Raw genomic sequence first — 15,774 nt, 5'->3', positions numbered from 1 at the left:
ACAGATTGGTTGGTGTTATGAGGCAGAAACTAACAACTTGCTATTAGCAGATTGGTTGGTGTTATGAGGCAGAAACTAACAACTTGTTATTGACAGATTGGTTGGTTTTATGAGGCAGAAACTTACAACTTGTTATTGACAGATTGGTTGGTGTTATGAGGCAGAAACTAACAACTTGCTATTAGCAGATTGGTTGGTGTTATGAGGCAGGAACTAACAACTTGTTATTGACAGATTGGTTGGTTTTATGAGGCAGAAACTAACAACTTGCTATTAACAGATTGGTTGGTTTTATGAGGCAGAAACTAACAACTTGCTATTAGCAGATTGGTTGGTGTTATGAGGCAGAAACTAACAACTTGTTATTGACAGATTGGTTGTCACCGGTTGATTAGGTAATGGCCGTAATCTGCGCTTCATTTCATCCCAGACGTGTTCAATGGGCGACAGATTGGGGGATACAGCAGGGCAACACGTCAACGTTCTGCTGGGCCAGAAAGTCCATAGCGGCACGAGCTGTGTGTGGCCTAGCGTTGTCCTGCTGTAGCGTAATGTAACGTTGCTGCCCTTGCACGAATGGAACGACGTGGGTCCGGAGGATCTCGTCACGGTAACGTAGCGCGTTAAAATTCCCGTTAACAACCACCAGAGGCGTTCTCTCGTTGGCTGTGATGCCGCCCCAAATCATAACGCTGCCTCCGCCGAAAGAACGTCGTTGTACCACACGCGCGTCACGGAAACGTTCTCCAATGCGACGATACACTCTGGAACGGCCGTCACTACTATCCAGGTGGACTCGCGACTCGTCCGTAAACAAAATGCCTGCCCAATCCCGTCGAGTAAATCGCAGATGCCTTCTGCACAAGTCCAGACGTGCTACACGATTACGTGGCAGAAGAACTGGGCGGATTGCAGGACATCGCGGACGGATAGCTCGTTCACGCAATCGGTTCCGTACAGTTCTCGGGCTTATTGATAGCAACCCAGGGATTGTCCGTGCAGTCAAACTTGCCGTTTGGAAGCGATTCTCAAATGGACAAGCCGAATATGGTTGTCCTGTTGACGTGACGTCACACGTGGACGTCCTACACGAGGTCGATCGCCGACGTGGCCAAACTGTTGATGTCGTCTCCACAAATCCCGGATTGTGTTTCGATGGACATGGAATCGTGTAGAGACAACGGTTTGGCCCATACCAGCTTGAAGCATACCAATAATCTGGAGGCTGTCATTTTCATTGAGCCTCGGCATAGCATTAATCACAAATGAAAACGTTATAATGCCGTTTTTACCGTTCACTGTTCTCAACAGAGTGACCTAACAGTTGAAAAATAAACTTTCATTTTCGAATTGGATGGCTGGACGAGAAAACGTGCAAACTGGTCAACGCCTTTAGAGAGCAAACTGCACGGGGAAAACTGTCAATGACACACGGATAGTGTGTATGTGTCATACTCGGTCATGTGTGTGAATTTTCATGTAAATACAGTTGGTAATACATGTTCTATTAACAATTCTTCGCATGCTCAGTTTCTTTTTTCCGCTAGTATTTGTATGTTGAACTCAACACAAAGTATGTCTGGGGAATAGTATCTAATGTTCGAAATACAATTAACACTGGAATAATAATGAAATGTGTAACAGAAAACTCTTTGTCTTGGAAAACGAAGAGAAGCCAATAGCTGAATGTTTTCAAAAATCCCCTTAACTCATTTCCAAACAATGTAATCATCAAATTGCTCCGTTATACTGATTGAAAACATGAACCCATACGCTGATTTTGTTTGACATACACAAATTATTTAGTCATTCACAAAACTTGTATTTGAGCTGCTGCCGGTATAGTATGTGGCTTGCACATTGCCAGAATGGCATGCTACATCCCCCATTTTACATGCCTTTTATACAAGAACAACATGCCCCACTTCACGTGCCTTTTAGTGGAGGGACTATTGGTATGCGTTTAAATCATACAGTCCAAACCAGTCGGCCACCAATGCCCCAAACACAGACATAACCTTCCAACCATAGTGCTGACAACTCCAAATGGTTAAGTTGGAATTAATAATGGCAAAACTCTACAAAATGATTTTGCTGAACTTCTTGCAATTAATGAAAGAATATGATTATATCTCAAAATATTGTCAAACCTTAACTTGATCAGAAGGCATGTTTAAAATGACATTTTTGTGAATATATCTTTCCTTGTTCTCGGTGACCTCATGAAGCTCAGTTCTGTCTGGGAGAAAGCAATATATTAAGCATACGGATTTTTCTTAAGGTTGTTTTCTTCAAAAGGGACATCACCGTGTTGTACAATTGTTGTGTGACAAACTTGAAAAACATTACATTCCAATACATTAAAGATTTTAAAACAAACCACAAATGTACCAAGAGGAGCCTTACCTAGCTTCCAACGATAAACAATCTGCTTTCAACGGAAGCATTTATCATCCCAGCTTATGTTTCAGCGGGGGATAACCAACTAAGACACACAAGGCTACAATATTCGGTGGCAATAACCTTAACTGTGCACTGACTCTGGTTCTTACAAATAAACCAAAGGTGTCCTTTTGACCCTTCCGATGTGGTTTTGGATGTGCTTAGCCCGAGTTTTCTCTGACCCGGACACCAGACTTAGATATTTTGACAGATAGATGTCGGGTGTCTCACCAGGGAAACGATCGAAAATAAATGACAACGATCTTAACACATTCAATTGTGTCAATCTTGCTTAAAATAGAGACAAATTTAACTGTTCTTCCGGCGGAAATCGACGTCCGAGTAGTGCATCCAGGGCGAAACCGAAGTGCGAGTTATGAGTTGCAACAACAGCGAGACGTTAGGTATTAATGTAAGAAAAGGATTGGTTGGGTAGTAAAACCAGCAATTCTAATATAATGAGGATAGAGACAGCTTTGTAATGACAGATCGTTGACACAGGAATGCCAAGCAAATTTATCAAGTAAACAAGCAAATTAAAACCAACGATTTAAATTGGAGGAATTCCGGAGAAATGGGACGCAGGGTATTTGAAAGACGCTATAAAGGATGATGGAAATGTAATTGGTATTATTCGTTTATTGGAATATAGTTATGGCGATATATTTCATTGGTGATGCATCTACATTTTAAGTGACCTAGTTAATTGAGAAGTTCTGGCTTTATTTTCATGCACATCTCAGAAAAAAGACTAGTTAGACTTGTTTTCCTGTGGTATTTCCGTAAGAAAGCACATGTTGATTTATTTTTCATATTTTGTTTCCATTGTTTCCTAGGGATTGGTCTTTCAAGCCGAAACGGGGGAAAGACGATCTTTTATATTATTGCAGGTCTCGCCGAAACTTTTTGCAGTGTACATTAATTACTTAGTACATGACACAAACGGTTTGAATCGCGTTATACCTGTGTATGACTTCTTTATTTTCGTCCATCTATACACCAGTGGCAATGCAATTTCGTACCCAGATGAACATTCACTGAAACGCATTTCAGATAAACTGGACAAGAGGTGTTGATAACGCGCTTACAGGAAAAGCGATAAAAGAACTATATTGATCCTCTAAGGAAATCCCTGAGTTTCTCAGTCGGTCGTAAATTTCATAATTTCGTTCCAGTCGTTGACCGTTATAATAGACCATGTATTCGTACTGTTTGTAATAAAAAGGAGTTCATAACAAACGAGTCACGTGGAAGATAGGACCTGGATTCACGTATGGCCGACCAAACATAAATAAAACAAAAAAACAACTTACTAACATTGCATTGAGAATACTACTACTATATATATTAACACAGAAAAACTGGGTTTGTGACAAGTTGTCTGACCTTGGCCTTTTGATCTAGCAAAACGCAATGGTTGACGTTTTGAATGTGTTTATACTATTACTACCCAGTCGTACATCTCCGTGTTCCAGTCATATATATCTTCGAATCAAATGTACACCTCCCGTTTTCCGTGCTCGTCAGTATTACACTTCTCATTTTGAGTATTAGCCTCTAATCCTGTCGTTCACCACTTGCAGGTAACTGCTAACAAGGTGTATATTTATCGCGTTCATTGTGAGCCAATTGTACAGTTTGTATGTCCTCTTCTAACAAGTTGTACGCCTGTTCACTTCTATTTAGTGGTACTTTCCAGTTACATTTTTCTCGTGTTTTTGCTATAAAGTGGTACTTTCCAGTTCCACTCTTCTCATGTGCTTGCTATTTACATGTAGTGGTACTAACCAGTTACGCTCTTCTCTACTCCAACAGTGTTAGAGGTTTACACGGCGAGAAACTTTGGACAGGCGCCGTGTAACCTCTTACTGTCCATAGCTGATTTTCCCGATGCTGACGATCACATTTTCAAAGTTCGGATCAAGAAAAAGTAAATCGTGTTTACATACATTTAAAAGTTCAAAAGGGTCCAATAAATATTCCTTTCCATAAATCCATGATTAAATGAGAAGAATTTCATGTCAAAGACATAAATATTATGAGGTTTTCCTCTTTCAAAGTGAAGCAGGCAACATTTGCCGTGATTTTCCTACAACGACATGGACATGTAAGTTTGAGTGTTCTATTCCGTAACATACCATGACAACAATGTCTCCTCACGGTTCATATGATATATATCTCATGTGTATGCCAAAGACAAAATATATAGTCTGTCTGTTCATTGAAAAAGAAGTATAGTTGTCTTTCCAACAGGCACTTCCACATTCTAAAGAACTTTCGGTGACATGAACAAATACTAAAAACTTCGTTAAGTATTAACCATCCATATTTGCATAATATTAAAAATAGCTGGACTCTACGAGGGCCACTGTCCTGTACACGATCAGCGGGCCCCTATAGCTAGTACCAACACGTCGAACGTAGAATAAAGATACATTTTTTATTTTTTTTTATCAAAGGCAAAGATCGGTAACTAACAGTTAACGATAAAAACGGACGTCTTATGGAGTTTGGGTCAAATAAAAAAATACGCTTAAGCTCATTATTTATAACTGTCAAGGCATCAAATGTTTTGTAGATTAGAACTTCGCCAGATTTGCGTCCAGTTGGTTCCCCCAGGTACCGTACCATACATTTTCCCGCGTCTATTAACAGACTTTAAAACCACGCACCTGATCAAGTATCACCTGATCACTGAATCAAATGCGCGCGCGAGTAATGACCTTAGGTACATAATGAATAATGTTAGAAATATTGAATTGTTATATATACGAAGACCGTAACGATAAGTTGTGATTGTGGGTGATCCGCGAATGAACGCTAGGATACTATCCCTTCCACTAGGCATATACTTGTCCTTAACTGGTTGATTATATTAATGTGTTATGACTATTAATGTATTTGTCTAAAATCTTAAACGTGTAGGACTCGTTGACACTGCCAATGTAAATAGTTTATTGAGTCAGGAGTTTCATAAGCTAATCAGTGTTGATATCGATGTATCTAAATTTAATGATGTGGTGAATTGTAACACAGCCAATTAATATGAGAAGGAAATACTTCCTTATAAGAAGCTATCTTTGACGTACTCACTAGTCCAGCAACGTCAAGCGCGTGGTCCGTGGGTGGATGGGTGCCCGCGTGCGCGCGCGCGCCCGCGCGCCTGCACGAACTGTAGCGCCGAGACAACTACAGTGATTTATTAAGCATTCATTTACCTGAAATTCCCCAATAAGTTAACCCTCGCCCCTACTCCACATATGTAGTACTCCCCATCCTCCACCCCGCCGTCATCTCTGCAACAACGTGAAAATAATGGAGAAAACTATGGGCGGCCGTTTAGGATTAAATACCAATACTATTTAAGTGAAAAAGTTTTCGCAGTTAAGTGCAAAAGATTTACTAAATGGCAAAACATCACATAATGGCAATTTTTTTTTGACTTTAACACATATCTTTACAAAAAAAATCCTCATACCCCTTTCGACAAAATGGACGGTTCCAGTACCCATTTTGAAGCGTTCTCTTCAATGGAAAAAGTAGTTTTGAAAAAAAGATTGACACTTATTTGAAAAACGACTTTTTTCCACTTAAGTTCAAAAGAACAAATAGTTAAAGATCTACATTGCACATAGTTCTAAGGACAGATTTTTTTTGCCATTTCGTCAAGTTTGTTTTTTACTTAAGTGAAAAAATACTTTTTTTCCCCGCAACGGCATTTTGATGCGAGTGTAGGCCTACTGAATAATCCTCATGTACGGAATTACCCGAACCGACTCTATTTTGAAATGTTGACAATCTTTCATTTAGATGCATGGCGCTTATATATAAATGTGACCTTACATAATCAAGCGAAACGTTTTGAAAATACAAACTGAAAACTATAATTTTGAAAAATACTCACTAGACCCTAGATATACATGTTTGTAAAGCTAGACGACGCAGTTTAAGAAAATTGAAAACAAGTAATCATCGTCTTCGTATATATATATATATGCTACTGTTTGATTCGATTGTCAATGCTGATTTTAACTAGATATCTTTAGAGTTGTAGCTCCCCATACCATACAAAAACTACAGGCTTTTGGGATTATAAATGTGATTTAAAAAAAAAATATTTTCTTCCTCTCAAGTATCTTGAATTACATTTTATATACTTTCGGAGTTTGAGTTTGATATTGACAAATTCTTTATGGAGTGTTTTTGAATACATAAGTTATGTTCTGATCTATTCTATATTTAGAAACCGAAAGTAAGGCTTGTGTATGTGCAGAGAGTAACTTCCCTTTTCTCGTGAGCGGTTTGTTATCGTTTTCTACGACTTGTTGAAATGTCTGATTTAACGGATGAAGGTGCGAAAACGTCTGTGAATAAACGTGCACGTGATTTAGGTGAGGATGGTGGACCAAGCGAATCCTGCCATTTGCGGAGGCGAAAATGTAACATTGGTTTGTGTGATTCCAGAGACTCCTATTCTGAAAAGAATCATTTATTTTCTGAAATACCAGAAAGGATTCTGAAAGGTGTCACGCGCGCATTAGAAAGGTTGTTGGTCGATAACTTTGCGTCCAGGATTGTGAGGTTGACTCCCCTTAAATTACTCAACTGTAATGCTGCTGATCTTTCTATGTTTTCCAATGCCTACTGTAGCGTGGTACCTTTCGAAAATGTATTTTCATTGTGGAGTGTCTTCCAAAAAGGAACAAACCTATTGATGAATTTCATTGATGCAGACCCAGATCAAGAGGCCAGGATAACAAAGTTACCAGGAAATAAACAAGAGGAATTTCTACTCGACAAGCTCCTTCATTATCTAGTCGAAACTGATCAACAATATCAAGGGGAGATAGGTAAGACTTCAAGAGACTCACAGGGACTTGATTTCTGGAATATAATACCTTTGAGATACACTAAACCAATTACAGATGTCTTAATTAGAGTGTAACGATTCACCGACGCATCGCTCAATCATAAATTGATGACCAATGCATCATAACTGTTAACATTCGCCGATAGTAAAGTATTACAATTTACTTTTAAAAAGTTATGTAGGAGTTATCGCCCCTTTTAGAGGAGTCATTAGCCAATCATGCAAAATTAACTTTAGCACGCATTTATTCTTGTTCTGTCACTGAAAAGAAATATTATTAAAAACAAAAATGCTACACAATTTAAGAGATAGATCACTTAAACAACAAATTAATTTAGCATGGAATATGAATACTTTAGATTTGTTTTATGTCAAGGTTTGTTTCAAATCAAGGAAAACTATGGTGCATGTTTGTGCAGAATTGCTGAATTGCTGATGTGGCATCGTTGAAAGCTAGTTCAAGCTTGTGGTGATGCATCATTGTTATTTCTTCACTTGCAACTTACTTTTCCGGTTGCACACTTATTATTTCCTTAATCATAATAGTGTAGCAATCATGTCTATGGAAATAATAGGTTTTAAAATTATAAAAACTAATCCACTCGTTTGTTCACATACATGTAGATAAAAGGGTTGAGCCCTTCCGTTGTAGAGTTTGCATAAAAAACTCAAACAGTACATTGTTTTTAGTTGAGTCACTTGATGTTAAGTATGGTATTGGAGTGGTAGATCCAGTCTTAATACCAAAATGAGGGGTTGAATTTCCTCGGGTGATTTCTCCAGGACTTGTTTAGTCTTTCCTTAAAGCAGTTTAGGCTCGGTGATGAGACCACTTCCTCAGGCAACGAGTTCCACGGTTTAATAATGCGGTTGCTAAAGAAATTTCCTGTGATCAGCTTTTTGTAGGGCCTTTTAAACAGCCCCCTTGTAGATCTGTATTCGCAGGGTTGGAATAGCTTATCCTTATCAAGTTTGTCGATGTTATTAAGGATTCTGTACACTTTGACCATGTCTGCTCTCTCCCTCCTGTATTCCAGGGTTGGAATAGCTTATCCTTATCAAGTTTGTCGATGTTATTAAGGATTCTGTACACTTTGACCATGTCTGCTCTCTCCCTCCTGTATTCCAGGGTTGGAATAGCTTATCCTTATCAAGTTTGTCGATGTTATTAAGGATTCTGTACACTTTGACCATGTCTCTCCCTCCTGTATTCCAGGGTTGGAATAACTTATCCTTATCAAGTTTGTCGATGTTATTAAGGATTCTGTACACTTTGACCATGTCTGCTCTCTCTGTATTCCAGGGTAGACCGAGTATTCTTAGGCGTTCAGCATATGATTTGTTAGTTAGTGTTGGTACAGGAGCTTGTTACCCTGTATCAGCCGTCACGTTCACTGCGGTCGGAGGCAGAATCTTTGTTGTGTGTCCCAATATCTCGACTGTGACCTACGGAAACAGATGCTTTTGGAGGGTTTCGACTACGTTGTGAAATAGCTTACCATCTGCAATTAGAAAGTCCAATACCCTGTCCAAGTTCAAGAGGGACATCAAAACTCACCTCTTCACGTCTGCATTTAAGTATCTTTGCAAAGACTTTATATAAATACCACCGTTTTATTTGTTCAATTATGTGCACATTGCTTGCTTAAATGTATAAAAGTGATTGTAAGCCTTTGTTTTTTTTGTTCTTTGATTTTATATGATCCATGTTAAAGCTCCCTGTCCCACTGCACTGTGGTTTCTTATATTCAGTTACATCCCCTTAACTTCTGTTTGGATATATAACTGTAGCACAATTGAACCAGGACACTTCTCTTGAACAGGTAGCTTTTTTCAGTTAGAGCAACTTTGTAACAATCTGAAGTCTACAGTTTGGATCCCGGTCTAGCCCCACTGATTTTTTACACTTAGAAAACTGTTGTTGATTATATTTTATTCATTTCACCTATACTATTTTTCATATAGGACCTCAAAGGCATGGTTTTCTTTTCGGAAATAGTTTATCTAAGCTATTTGGTTTGTTTGTGTTTTACGTCCTATTACACTGTAACAGCTATGGTCATTTATGGATGTGGCAGGTTTTGGTAGTGGATGAAAACCGGAGCTCCTGGAGAAAAACCACCAACCTGGACCTATGGCCAGTACCTGGCAACTGCCCAATGTAGGCCTTGAGCCCACGACGCAGTGGTGGAGGGCTGGTGATAGCAGAATGTCGGACGCCTTCACCACTTGGCCACCGCGGCCCCTATCTAAGCTATATAGTCAACTTGGAAAGAAAGCTTCCAATGGGTAGTTGAAGATTTTGGTAGTGGTACGAGGATCCTTAAGTATCACTTATTTCTTTTCAGAATCACCATTGGCTGATCTAGACAGGAAAAGTGAGGCAGATCTTACCATCATCCTGGCAAACCACCTATTTGGGAGGTTGGCTATATCTTCAAACTATTTACTTGACAAGCAGAGTAAAGAAAAAGAGAGAGGAAAGTACCAGACATCTTGTCCATGTGGAACAACATCACAATGTACACTGACTGGCCGTTTTGGAGATACCAGCTTAGGTATGTACAGTTTACTATTTTTATATGTGGCTCAAAACTGAATTAAGAAATAGAGGATGAGTCCTTAAGTACTATATTTTAAAAGCTTGACAAGGCCTTAAAAGTTGATTATGAATTTCAAGATTCAAAGGTCAAAGTCATTGTTACTTATTCATAGACAATTTTGAAATAATGGAAGTTTTACATGGTCAAGGGGGGCTTACAGACGATATTCTAGTTGTAATACTTGTATATTGTGTCAGTGTGGGGTTTGGGGTGAAGGTCAACTTTGAGAACTGACTATTATGTGTAAAAAGCTTTATTTTTTTTCCTATTCCAGAAGTTCTATGTTTATGGTAATAGGTCAGAATCCTTGGATGAATTACTATAAAGGTCCCTGAAGTGATTATAAATTACCTTGACCTACATGTACTTGCAATTGTATTTCAGTATATTATAGAGACTATTCACATCTTTTTCTAGTTTATTTTATTTACATGTTGGTGAATTGAGTTTTCTCATTCATTAATAGTGAATTTGATTCACATTATTCCTTCTAAATAAATCACATATATACAAATGTAGATTTTGATTCCCCTTCATGACAACCTTGTGCCAATATATATGTGTGTGTCTAGCATTAAAGATAATCTGAAAAATACTCTAAATCCACTTTTTACTTAATCTAATAGGGATAAATGCCGGATTAGAAAGTTAGTACCCTTTTTTGAAATCTAGGGGAAAATATGCGCTGTAGGTGCATGTCAGACTTGTCCAGTGAGGGTTGTTCATTATAGACGTTTGAATTGACCACTGGATATACATTAGAATAAATTAGCCTTTGTGTGACTGTTAAGACATTCAGGGACTGTAAATAATGTTGTTAAATATCGGCAGTGGAAAAAAAACAACACAATTTCTTTTACTCAGTTGTCAAATTGATGGGAAATAAAAACAAAATAAAACCAAGACAGATAATTGTGTGGTAGTACTTTTGTATTTCAGTTACAAGTGGGTGATTATTTAACTGAAACAGGGGAAAATAAAACTGAAATAGGGGAAATAATGCTGGAATTGGAGAGGGGAACTGGCCCATAATCGGCCATAAAAAAGCCTGTATAATCTATGCCTAAGATGATTTAAGTGTTAAAAACACAACTGAAATTAGAAATTTCAGCTCCTAAATCTACATGATGTATGTAGCAGGCATCATCTATAGACGCTTGAATATGTTTCAACAGGTAATCACCAGCTTGCATTAGACTGAATGTAAAATGTTTCGACGAGCCCACCCAGGTCACACAAACATGTAGAAACTTACAGCAGTGCACTGTGTATTATATTAGTAATTGTATTAAAGTGATGGCAGTAACTGATCTGTGAGATGATGTACACACTGTAGTGATTGAACAAGCATGTTTTAAAAGGTATGATGACATTATTTGTATTAGTTTAATAACTAACCCTTTCTTTAAAGTTTAACAAGGGTCAAAAATTAACAATGACTATAACCGGTGGAAATCTTTAATAGCGTTTGTACATTCCATTAAGCCCAGGGTCTTCACGTTTGTTCTGTAGATACCTATGATAGAATGCAACAGCTAAAAAAATTGAGGGGAAAATTCTGCCTTTCTAGAAAACTAGCTTTTCCAGTGATGCAGTATATCCCGGGGGCCCGTTCACTAGTTCAGCAACGTTGAGTGTGGTCTGTAGCTGGATAGGTGACCGCCCACATGTTATATTCGGTGGCAGTGTAGTGACTCCGTGGTATCATGTAAGGCCAGTTCCCAGTGGTTAGGGAAGGAGCATTGGAACACAGGGAGGACCCGCAAAATTCCCCAGGCCAAGCCAGTCTCGGGACGAGACTTCCTAAACAGGAGTGCCATTATTAATGTGTCCACATAGAAATGACCTTAATCAATTTTTGCATTCATAGGGCTCAAATATGTCCAGAGATATTGTGCAGTTTAGGGTTTAGTAAAGCAACCATATTTCGTTAGAGACTTTTATATTGGTAAGATTAGCAATACAGGCCTCATGGCCTCTTGTTGTTGGAAATTACCCACATAAGCTTATCAAATCATGGCCTTTTTAATCCTTGAGAAACATTAAGCAACATTGGAACTACTCATTGGTTAATATAATATTATGTAAACTTTATTCAGACACACTAATGACAAAACTCTGATGAACTGTCTGCTTTGTTTATTGTAGGAAACGGGCTGGTCTGGCACGACAATTTGGATGCTGTTATTGACCATCAAGTTATCCTTGTAACCCAGGAGGAGGAAGGGGAATTGCAAGAGAGTCCCGGGGGAACGACTCCTGTTGGGATGAAACAAGATTCTAGGACAAAAATATCAAGATATCAACAGAACATTGCTAGGACCATTACCTTCTCGTTTCTTCAGAAGCAGAGACATCCAGATAACGAACATTTTTTGTTTCCATGCATTGGCATCACAAATGCAGATATGGCTGTATACTTATATGACTCAGAGCATGACATCCTACTTGAAAGCAGTAAGATACCATTACATGAATCTGAAGGGCAAACCAATCTCTTGGCAGTGATTATATCTTGGTTAGTTATAAACTACAAATATACATGTAATGGGTAAACAGATGAAATGAAACACAAAACAGCAGGTTTCTTTCCCCTTGCTAAATCAAAATTGGACATTTATGAAAAGCACTTGGAATTTGGAGAAGTTGGAAATGCTTTTAGAACTGATTTGCAGAAGTCTCATCAGCAACTGGTTAAGTATTCTGCCTCTGTGTTACGGCAAAAAATAGAAACAGACAGATTAAAGACACTTTTAAAATTTAACGAGTAAGGGAAACTGTTGTTGGTTGCAATCCTTGTGACCTAATTAGACTGTATCCGGAGAATCCTTGAAACATTAGTCAGTATCTAGGTCAGTTATTGTAACAGCACACTGATTAAGGAACTACATGTTTTGCTTGTTCAGAGGTTGTGTAATAGATGTATATGATTGTATATATGTTGTTTCCTAAGTATTGCAATAAAATATATTGTTTAAATATTTTTTGCATTATGTTGATTTTTTTACTTCAGCTCGTAACATAGGAAATGGTGTTCACTTTATTATTCAATGTGTGAAACGCTAAACATTTCATTAATGAGTTAAAACATAGCATTAACTGAAGTGAGAGAGTGTCTCATGCTCACAAAACATATCCCATTCGTCTTACAAATCTCAAGTGCACGGCTTGGACCAAAGTTGCATCTTAGTTATTTTATCACAATTCATGTGTCAGGTACTGAGTTGGGCCTACATTTTTCATTCTTAGCATTTGATGCTTTGTGGAACCTAAATGTGTGAGAAAGAGTGAGTTATACCAGGTTTCTATTGTCTTTGTTCAGTTCTGTATGAAGACATTTATTTGTGAACAAACTGCCTCTCTTTTACTTTAGACAGTTTGTTTTTAGCCCACCATCATCAGATGGTGGGCTATTCAAATCACCCTGCGTCCGTAGTTGTCTGTCCGTCCGTCATTCCGGCGGTCAGTCTGTCCTACCTTAAACAATTCTTGTTATGTATATCGGTTTTTGAGACTGATCACAAAAACAAAATGGCCGATAGGCAGCCATCTTTAATTTGAAAGTTAAAGTTTGTTTGCGGTATTTTTCAGAATGTATTGTAGGGACCTCTCTCAAATCTTACATGAAGGTTCCCCATGATCCCTATGTATGCACATCGTATTTTGGGACCGATTGCAAAACGAAGATGGCCGACAGTCAGCCATCTTGAGTTTGAGAGTCAAAGTTTGTTCGTGCTATTTCCCAGATCTTTTTCGAAGTATCTATCTCAAATTTTACATGAAGGTTTCCCATGATCCTTAGTTATGCATTTCGTTTTTCGGAACTGATCACAAAACTAAAATGGCCGACAGGCAGCCATATTGAGTTTGAGAGTTAGTTTGTGTTATTTCTCAAATTTCACATGAAGGTTCCCAATGATTCCTAGTTTCTTATTTTGGGGATGATTGGAAAACCAAGATGACTGGCAGGTGGTCATATTGAATTTGGGAGTAACAGTTTTAGGTCTATTGCTCAAAAAATATCGGAGGGATCTTTCTCAAATTTCACATAAGGGTTCCTCTTGTTCTTAGTTATGCATATCAAATCATATCGATTGGCCATCTTGTTACAGTTTTAGTTTGTTATCGCTATTTCTCGGAATTTACTGGAGGAACTTTTCTCAAATTTGAAATGTAGGTTCCCCTTGGTCCTGGGTTTTGCATGTTAACTTTTGAGGTTGATGAAAAGATTTATTAAGATGGCGGACAGGCAAACTGATCAAACAGATAAGAGTTAAGAAGAGAAAAGATTGAATTGACATAGAACTAATGAAGATTGTTCAATGGTGGGCGCCAAGATCCCTCTGGGATCTCTTGTTGTTTTCATATGAGGCTGTATTTATTGAAGAGCTTATCAGGACTGGTAATAAAACCCTTGTCAAGTCCTTTAATTTCATTATCCGACATCAATGTGTTATCTTCAAAGCAACAAGAAGTTCATATTCTTTCGTCAATCGTATTTAAATCCTCCATTGCTTAAGGTCAAAGACCTGACTCTCTATTTAGATATTTACTTATAACATGACCAATAGGGACAGCTTACTTCAAGCTGTATTAATTACAATTTTGATATTTTCCCTTTCTTGATATTTTTATCCATACATTCGTAACATATGGTAAAAACATATTGCAGCTGATTTGGTTTTTAGGTCACCTGAGACAAAGTCTCAAGTGACCTATTGCGATCGCCTTTTGTCCATCATCGTATCGTTCATCCGTAAACAATTAACATTTTCGACTTCTTCTCCAACACCTCTGAACTAATTTCAATGAAATTTTGGAGAAACCTTCCATGGTCAAAGGTCAACCAAAATTGTGAATTATATGGTCCCCAGCCCCCAGGGGCCTGAGGGTCGGGACCAAAAAGGGTCGAATTTCTTATGGTTTATAATGGCAAATGATACTTTGAATAATTACATGTTGATAACTTGATTGGAATTATAACCCTGAGTTGACAGTTTGATACTTTGAAAATTTTGAGCCAGCCCTACCCCAAAGGGCTGTAGGGCGGGCCCAAAGGACTCGGTGTGCCAACATTTCTTCATTTTCCTTGTTTAGAATCAGAGGTGCTAGTTTCAAATACTTTTCAGTCTTAAATCTGTATGCTAGATATTGTTTTTTGACGGGTCTCAAGGTAAATCTAATTATTAATGGAAAGCTTTTTGTGTTATTCTGTGTTTCACTTGAGAAGCAAAAGGCATTAAAAATAATAGAATTTTAAAGTGCCAAACACAATAATAATTCTAACTCAGAATCGATATATTTATGGCAAAATATGGACAAATGATATATTTACACAGACAAAATAAGGAGAAGAAGATCAAGTGTTCGGGAAATGAAAGCGTATTCTGCTTTATTGATGACACCCGTCATGTATACTAAAGTCGAATCCAAGTAATGTGACGTCATCATAGCGAGGAATGCGGTAGTGGCAACATATATAGTCAAACACGACCTCCATACCTAACAAATAAATAAGCATATGTCCCTATGAGATTATAATGGCGACCACACAACTTTTCCACAGTTTTCATCAACCTGCATCTCTGGAAAACGTTTTGTTCGTCATATTTTGAGCGAGCTCTTGAATACGGAATCAGTTATGACATGTAAATACTGAAGGTTGGATAATTTAAGTGACTAAAAAAAGACTCATCATTAGTCAGTAGTTAAGTCCCCCAAACGAAGTGGAGGACTTATTGGTTTTACTCCGTTTATTCCTCCTCTTCTTCTTCTTTCGCCGTAAAGGTTTCCGACACATGTCTCGAAAACGATTTGACGGAAATTAATGAAACTTTACACAAATTTTCATCTTGTGAG

The 15,774-nt window shown here is 38.1% G+C and overlaps 1 protein-coding gene across 1 annotated transcript; it reads left to right on the top strand.

The window, feature by feature from the left end:
• The first annotated feature begins 6,728 nt into the window (after positions 1-6,728).
• LOC110462223 lies at positions 6,729-12,876 on the top strand. The gene is made up of 3 exons (XM_021516091.1): positions 6,729-7,292; positions 9,661-9,870; positions 12,064-12,876. The coding sequence occupies exons 1-3, from the start codon at positions 6,773-6,775 to the stop codon at positions 12,468-12,470; spliced, it is 1,137 nt and encodes a 378-aa protein (XP_021371766.1). The 5' UTR covers positions 6,729-6,772; the 3' UTR covers positions 12,471-12,876.
• Positions 12,877-15,774: the final 2,898 nt, after the last annotated feature.

This window comes from Mizuhopecten yessoensis, unplaced genomic scaffold, assembly GCF_002113885.1.
Source record: "Mizuhopecten yessoensis strain PY_sf001 unplaced genomic scaffold, ASM211388v2 scaffold10765, whole genome shotgun sequence".
Classification (NCBI taxonomy): domain Eukaryota; kingdom Metazoa; phylum Mollusca; class Bivalvia; order Pectinida; family Pectinidae; genus Mizuhopecten; species Mizuhopecten yessoensis.
Note: the sequence above shows the minus strand (reverse complement) of the source record. Positions and strands in the feature narration are given on the sequence as shown.